Here is an 8,299-nt window from a genome sequence, read left to right on the forward strand (position 1 = left end):
CAAACTGATCCGTGGAGAACGGACACCAAATTAGAACGGATTAATTTTGGTCCATGCTCCTCCTTTAATTGGCTAACGTATCCATCGGCCCGTCATAAATTAAACCCATCGGAACTTTTTTCCCGTGGAAATTGTATGGATATTGGACTTGTCCTCTCCGCTGACCGTTAACGGACGACTCCCATTGAGAAAGCATTAGAAATCACAGATACGAATGACGTCAAAGGGCTAGTTTGACCGTGCCCGAAGACACCTCAACCTCACTCACAGATACGACACATAGAAGACAGAGGGGACAACGGGGTCGGCGGGGACATACAGAACCAGAAACAAATAGGGAATAAGCTGCTCTTCTTTTTTACCATCTTCCTCCCGGGTAGCTATTGACAACAGGCCCGGGCCCAGCGGCGCCTCAGCCTGGAGCTGTAACTAGATAAGTCAGAGGCATGCTATCGCTGATCCCTCGGTCGGGAGATCCAATCTGCCGGCCCATCACTCAAATGCACGGCCCAGGCAAGGAGCGAGCGCGAGCCCCTCCTCCTCGCCTTCCAATCCTGCAGCTCGAGGGATATTAAATATGCGCCCTGTCCCAGTAGCCGATGCAGTGTTATTGATTATGTGTCAATCCCAGCCGGCCACTGACGGCCGTAGCGGTATCAGTGACGGTTCTCTCTCAACTCGAACCCAACCAACTCTGTTAAATGAAAAGATGTAAATGAGAAGAAGACATGAAGATATGAGAGGAGTGTGTGTGTTTTGGGGAGGCGGGATCAGATAGGACCGTCTTACGGCCCTCTGGGTTTCTGGAGCTAAAAGACAAATATTAGAAATAGACACTTTATACTACTAACTGATTCCCTTTTATGATGTCTCATATACCACGGCGTTCAGCCAATCAGCATTCAGGGCTCGAACCACCCAGTTTATAATGAGGATTCTAGCAGACTAGCACCCTAGAGTGAGGAGCACTGGGACGTTTTGCAATGAGTCTCGTGCAATTAAGGCTGCAGCACTGTCTGTCTGTGAGAGTGTGCTCACCATCCAAAAAAGGAAGATACTGTCAGAAATAACAGTTTTTTTTTAAGTGGACAGGATGAGAAGCTAATGTTAACTAATAAAAGATCCGCTCTCTAATCATAAAGACTGAGGCTCTATCTGGAAAGTGTGCGGCATAACATATACTCAATATTCCAGTGGTGTAAAGGTACCATAGAGAGACAGAGTGGGAACATACACATTAAACCCATGCCACTCAAGATCCTCCTCTCTCCCTCCCCAAACCAATCAACAAACATACATCACTACTGAGGAAGGGTGCGAGAATAAATGGCAGGCAGTGATAAGAGTAAAATAAATCTGTTGGTTTTCTTTTAATATTTTATGACTTTACACCCAGCAAACCTGTGTGCGTGTGGGGGGGTGAGTTTAAGTGCAAAAAGTGACTGATTACATTAATCCAAAACGTTTATTAACTTGTGTTTATACGAATGCTACCGTTTCCTCATGACAGAAAATGTATAATGCATTTCCTCTTATGTGCAATGCTCTTTCCACCCAATGACTGTGCCCCTGAGTAAGTGCCCATCCCTTTAACAGCTCAACAGCGCCGTCAAGTGGTCTATTGTGGTACTAGTAATACTGCTGTGGGTGCATATACGTGTCTGTGCCACTAGGGGCCCGGGTTGTTTTATTTATTTTTTTATTTTACCGTTATTTTACCAGGTAAGTTGACTGAGAACACATTCTCATTTGCAGCAACGACCTGGGGAATAGTTACAGGGGAGAGGAGGGGGATGAATGAGCCAATTGTAAACTGGGGATTATTAGGTGACCGTGATGGTTGAAGGCCAGATTGGGAATTTAGCCAGGACACCGGGGTTAACACCCCTACTCTTACGATAAGTGCCATGGGATCTTTAATGACCTCAGAGAGTCAGGACACCCGTTTAACGTCCCATCCGAAAGACGGCACCCTTTCACAGAGCAGTGTCCCCAATCACTGCCCTGGGGCATTGGGATCTTTGTTTAGACCAGAGGAAAGAGTGCCTCCTACTGGCCCTCCAACACCACTTCCAGCAGCACCTGGGGCCTGTTGCACAAAACTAGGATAAGGGATTAAGCCAGGATATCTTGGTGATCCTGGCTCAATTGATCCGTAATCCGGTTGCACTAAAGATGGATAGGGGGCAGGAGGATATGTTATGGTATAAATTACCATGGAGATTTATTCTGTGGAGCTAGCCTGCTCCAGACCAGGCTAAATTCCAGGATCTATTTAATCTCATCCCTAATGTCAGTCAGCAGTCACCACAAATGGAAACCAATAGTTATTTCACTGCTCACTATACATTGTTATCACATATAACTAGACCCACTGTTATTATTTAAACGTTTGTGATCATTAATTTCAATGATTTTGGATAAAAAATGATTTTTAGATGATGTTGCTATCATTAGATAATTTACAGTTTCCCATAGACTATAAGGCTATATATAAAATGATAGAATATTAGGGCCACAGAGGGGAAAAAAACACAAGTCATAATATTGTAACCAGTTGTTTTAAAGGAGGACAGTTGTTAAAATGACAGATGTGGGGCATTTCGTGAAATTGTACTTCAGTATGGTTTCATAAACAAAGACATGCTGATGTGCCAGAATATTAAGTATCACATTGTCATAAGTATCAAAACTGTAAAAACAATATGTAGCTTTTCTGCAGAAAGAACCAGCCTCATAAATTTATGACTTTATCCTTTTTCTTCAGTGTGGCCCTAGTACTCTGTCATATAAACAAATACACATTCCATATGAATATAAAAACACAATGTGTAACATTATGTTCCTTTATTGAATAAGGACAAAACAAAGCAGGTAAACCATCAGCTCCTTTCGAAACTGAAGTCACAGTGACTCTACAAGATGGAAAGCACAGAATCCAAGCATATTATACAAAATGATACATACACATTCAAAGGTCTGTATATAACACACCCTGCATGTCTGCACACTAAAATAAATGCAGGACAAATCCATACACATCAACTGAACAGACAAATGAATGGATGCAGTAGCCTCCCTGCAGCCTTGTATTACACACAGTATACCGCACAAACATCATAAGAGGCCAAATTCGTCAAAAAACGAACCCAAAAAAACCCAAATTCCTCTGCCACCGCAGGACATATTTAACCAAAATTGAAAGCACACATACTAACTAAAATAATTCAACACATATTGGTCCCTCAGCAGCCGACCACTGTCGTCATCAGGGAAGATTGCCGGATTGTCCCAGTCCATGGCTGGTGGCACTCTGGGGGCCCTCTCCTTCCTCAGGCAGGCCACATTGTGGAGGACAGCACAAGCCACAGTAATATCACATGCCCTAACAGGGCTGACCCTTAATTTGTGAAGGCAGTGAAAGCGTGCCTTCAGGAGGCCAAAGGTCATTTCAACTCTGGCCCTGGTCCTGGCATGGGCATGGTTGTAGGCCTGCTGTGCTTCCTGGGGGTCTGTGAAAGGTGTCAGGAGAAAAGGCTGGCAGCCATACCCCCTGTCTCCCAGCAACACACCAGAGAATTCACCTGTCAACACAAAATCTCATCATTACTACCTCATAAACACAGTGATATTCTTGACACAGCCATGATGGTTATAAATAGGGGTTGTGTGGCTTACCTTGTGATAGGCACTGATAGATTTCAGAGGCCCGAAAGATTCTGGAGTCATGGACTGAGCCAGGCCATTTTGCCACAACATTGCTGATCACACAGTCAGCATTGCAGACCTTCTGAAATCATAAGATGAGGAATATTACACCAATCAATGCACATCACTGGCAATGCAGAGTGTTCGTCAATGGACAATATCAAAAAGTTATGTTCACCTGAACATTAATGCTGTGAAAGGATTTCCTATTCACAAAATCGGCCTCATGGGCACCTGAGGGGGCTTTTATCCTTATGTGTGTGCAGTCCACTGCACCAATGACATTGGGGAAACCTGTCACACAAAGTAATGAGTATCCTACTATGTGTTAACAGTTGTCCTGTAATTTGTAGATCCTCTTACCTGCAATCCTATAGAACTCCTCTTTGATGTCACAGAGTCTTCTGTGGCCAGGGAAGGAGATGAAGACATCTGCTAATGCTTTGATAGCCAGACACACACTCCTTATTGTGCGGCAAATTGTGGCCTTGTTCAGCTGTTCTGCATCCCCCACTGAGTACAGGAAGGCTCCACTAGCAAAAAAGCGCAAGGCCACACAAACCATTTGCTCCACACTCAGTGCATGGCTCCGTGCAGTGCGGTGCTTAATCCTGGGACCCAGTAGTCTGCATAGATACCTGATGCCATCTGCAGAAAACCTGTATCTTTCATATAGATGGTCATCAGGGAAGGCCAGTGGGTCCAACCGGTCCCTGAAGACCCTTTCTCGCCTGAAGGCTCTCCTCAGCACAAGTGCTTCTTCATCCACCACATCTCGCACGAATGGGCATGCCATTGTCAGAGCAGAAAGGAACACACAATTTTGGGCCTTCATATAGGCTAGTGGCCACACCTGGTGCTGGGGGGGTGGGCAAAAGAGGGCGATGCCTTATAACGATGACTTGGTTGTACTGATTGCTGGGAAAATAAAAAAAACCTTAGAAAGATGCCACCGTCCTGTGTGCTCACAATAAGAGCTCATATGTCATGGCTCACTTGACTTTACGAGAATATACCAAATTTTTATTTTGAGCTGTGTCATCTTCTTGGAGCTGGGGGAGGAAAGAAAAATAATGATTAATACATTTGTGTTACAGTTAGCATACAGTGTACATTGAAGGCATATCTCACCTCCCTCTCAAGTTTTTTTATTTCAAGGTCCAGTTTCCTAATTGTCCTCTTTTTTATTTCGGACTCCAGTGCAAGATTTTCCATCTTTTTCTTCTTGTACTGAATGTCTATGTCTGCCAGTTCTATTTGGCGCCGGAGGTGGTTGCCATACAACTTTCTGATAGCTTGTGAGCTCTGTGAACACAATACAATTAGCGCAGCTGGAATTTGGCAGGATGTGGTGTCCTTTTATTAATACGCACTATGTTGCCAGGCTGGTTTTCCCACTGTATAGCATCTGGGTCCTGTAAAAGAAATTAGATTTTTTGATTTTGATGAGGACTCCTCACCATTGTAGAGTAAATAGTACTTTCACAGTCTTAACATGATACCTCATGCCTTCTGGAATCCAGAGAGATGGTCTCCTCCTCATCATCGTCTCCATCATGTGCTGTTGCTGCTGCACTGGGGCCTTCACCCTATCACATTTAATCGGATTCATATTGAAGCTAGTAGACAAGACATGCCAGGCCTACAGTATGCCTTTGATGGAGTACTCACTGGATCAGCATCGTCTGGTGCTTGTGCTGGTGGCTCTAACAGGAACACAGTGCTGCCAGACACTGCAAGGCAATAGGTAAACCAAAGTCAGACAGTCCAAATTGATTCAATATGAATGTGGTTGTATCCCATGTAGAGATGGAAGGACATACCTTGAATGAAGCGGGTGGCATCTTGGGAGGAACCTATGCTCGTCTCTTTCCCCCCAGGGATCCCCTCTAAGACGGGCCTGCCTTTATTTAGCTCCAAGGCCATGTCCTCTGCTGGGGTAAGGTCAGCCTTTGGTGACCCACCACCCGTGCCTTGTCTGTGGGTATTCTTTTTCACTGCTAAAACAGTACAGACAATGTGTGAGCAGGCACCTTCTGGGTACAATATATGCTTGTGCTTTGTTAAATATTAGTCAGGGACCATACCATTCTGCAGAATGTTCTTGTATTTGATTTTGACCTGCTGCCATGTCCGTTTTGGCCCGTTCATGTTTAATCTACCACACACACACACACACACACACACACACACACACACATTTAATGGAGTCACACTGCAAAAAATTACTTGGTATTTTTGTCTTGTTTTCAGTAAAAATATCAAAAAATTTATCATAGCTTTATACAGTGTGATGGAGTTACTTTACACAATTTCACTCATATCTGCAGTGCATTTCAATTAAAAATTTAACCGTTTCATAATTACAGTACAACTGCATTTTTGGAGATGTGAATTAAATATTTGAATTGTAATTGTGATGTTTCAGCGGAGCGGTGAGTGTGTAATTGTGCACTACTTACGCATTCAGGCGGTCTGCAATACTTTGCCACGCTTTTTCTCTTTGCTTTATCACTGTGGCGGTGTTGCCTTTCTTCTTAATTATATCTTTTACCTCCTCGTATGCCTCCATGAGGATTTGTGCTTCCGACGGGGAAAAGTACGCGGCTCTAGTTGCCATGGTAAATCAGTTAATCTGTGATCTGTGGCGGGGTCTATTTGAGTGAGCCGTGAGCGCGCACCTATCCAGGATTGGTTTCACCTGGCTTAATGAATCCGTGTCTGCTCATCCTGGCTTGGTCTTTGTGCAACCAATTAAGCCTGGACGCACATGTTTTGGCTTCATTGAGCTCAGCTGAGTCATTTATCCCGGATGTCTTAATTCTACTTTTGTGCAACAGGCCCCTGGTCTCCCATCCAGGGACTGACCAGGACCAACCCTGCTTAGCTTCAGAAGCAAGCCAGCAGTGGTATGCAGGGTGGTATGCTGTTGTGACTGTAAATGTACACGTATGAGTATGTTTTCTAATTTCTCAAGCTGTTTGATGAGTAGACATCAAATCGATAATGTGTCGAACATACTGAACATGAGAAACCTACCACTCTAACAATGTCAATATAATTTACACATGTACACAGTCTACATGGAATCAAATCCCTGTCAGGCACTCAAGATTATCCACATCCATGGCAACTAACATAGCCTACAAATGAATATACACAGTGTACAAAACATTAGGAACATTTTCCCATGACTTAGTTTTCACCTTGATTCACCTGGTCAGTCTATGATCCCTTATTGTTGTCACTTGTTAAATCCACTTCAATCAGTGTAGATGAAGGGGAGGTGACAGGTTAAAGAAGGATTTTTAAGCCTTGAGACATGGATTGTGTATGTGTGAATGGGTAAGACAAAAGATTTAAGTGCCTTTGAACGGGGAATGGTAGTAGGTGCCAGGCGCACCAGTTTGAGTGTGTCAAGAAGTGCAACGCTGCTGAGTTTTTCACTCTCAACAGTGTCCCGTGTGTATCAAGAATGGTCCACCACCCAAAGAACATTCAGACAGCATTGGAGTCAACATGGGCCAGCATCCTTGTGGAACGCTTTCAACACCTTGTAGAGTCCATGCCCTGACGAATTGAGAATGTTCTGAGGGCAAAAGTGGGGGGTGCAACTCAATATTAGCAAAGTGTTTCCCTAATGTTTGGTACATTCAGTGTACTTTTCTTTAATAACCATTTATTATTCTGATGGCATATGAGTCAGAGCTGGGTGAAATACATACAGTATTTAAATAGTATTTGAGATGTGCCTTACTATTCCATTCCTTCCATTGTACCGGGCAAGCTAAATTGATCGCAGCTCTAAAGTGCACTCCACACCAGAATATCAAAATAGGGCCTGTACGGTGTCCATATTAGGACATCCTCAACTCCTGCTGAGACTGAAGCTGTCCTAATATGGACACCGTAGGTTTGAAACATTGTAGACTGAAGAGCAACAGGGCTTGTTCTACTGAACCAGTCTTCTCAAGTATCTGAGAATCCATTTTTGATCCAAACGGAATTCCTTCACATCAAGGTCGATGATGGAGATTGGCTAACAACGTGAGGCTATTTCCTGCAGCCTTCATTACAATGTAATTAGCTCCGGCACTATTCGATTTCCGTCACTGAGATCAATACCAGTCAGGGCCACAGCTAAACGACGGAGCAGGCCGGGCCTTCATGTAGCTGAGTGGAAAGTATCAATCATGGGCCAGACTACACTCCTATCATACTGTTACCGTGGACACACACAGGAATGTTAGAAGTAGGCATATGAGGGTGGGTTGAGTGTTTGGATAAAATTGTGATTTGTTTATAGGGATTTTAAGAATAAAGGCAAATATGTGAGATATGACTACCAATATGCTTAAGACACAAATATTAAGCATCTAAGCTTTGAGGGGAAACAAATCAAACTGCTATCACAGTAATGTTATTGGTTTCTCTTCAGACAGAGAAAACTGGGGTCAAAAGTTTGACAAAAATCACAACAAGAGCACTGTGATGTAATCAGTTCACTATATTCCTAATTCATTTGATTAGTGTTGAGTGCAGGCGTTAACACAGGCCTCGGTGTGTGTGCGTTCTAAGGACAGTCTAACAA

General features: G+C 43.7%; 1 protein-coding gene across 2 annotated transcripts; it reads right to left on the reverse strand.

Annotated features, from left to right (window-relative positions):
* Nucleotides 1-2,809: 2,809 nt before the first annotated feature.
* On the reverse strand, nt 2,810-5,864 carry LOC139534621 (uncharacterized). Of its 2 annotated transcripts, none has more exons than XM_071333896.1 (9): nt 5,796-5,864; nt 5,532-5,708; nt 5,380-5,441; nt 5,211-5,297; nt 5,082-5,123; nt 4,840-5,013; nt 4,072-4,760; nt 3,679-3,787; nt 2,810-3,584 (listed from the first exon to the last, which is right to left on the reverse strand). In XM_071333896.1, exons 1-7 carry the CDS (start codon nt 5,857-5,859, stop codon nt 4,701-4,703), a joined length of 666 nt encoding a protein of 221 aa, XP_071189997.1. In that variant the 5' UTR covers nt 5,860-5,864; the 3' UTR covers nt 2,810-3,584; nt 3,679-3,787; nt 4,072-4,700. The 2 variants fall into 2 exon arrangements, with proteins under 2 accessions (XP_071189997.1, XP_071189996.1); XM_071333895.1 differs by having other exon boundaries at nt 3,679-3,790.
* Nucleotides 5,865-8,299: the final 2,435 nt, after the last annotated feature.

Source organism: Salvelinus alpinus, chromosome 11 (assembly GCF_045679555.1).
Source record: "Salvelinus alpinus chromosome 11, SLU_Salpinus.1, whole genome shotgun sequence".
In the NCBI taxonomy this organism is placed as follows: Eukaryota; Metazoa; Chordata; class Actinopteri; order Salmoniformes; family Salmonidae; genus Salvelinus; species Salvelinus alpinus.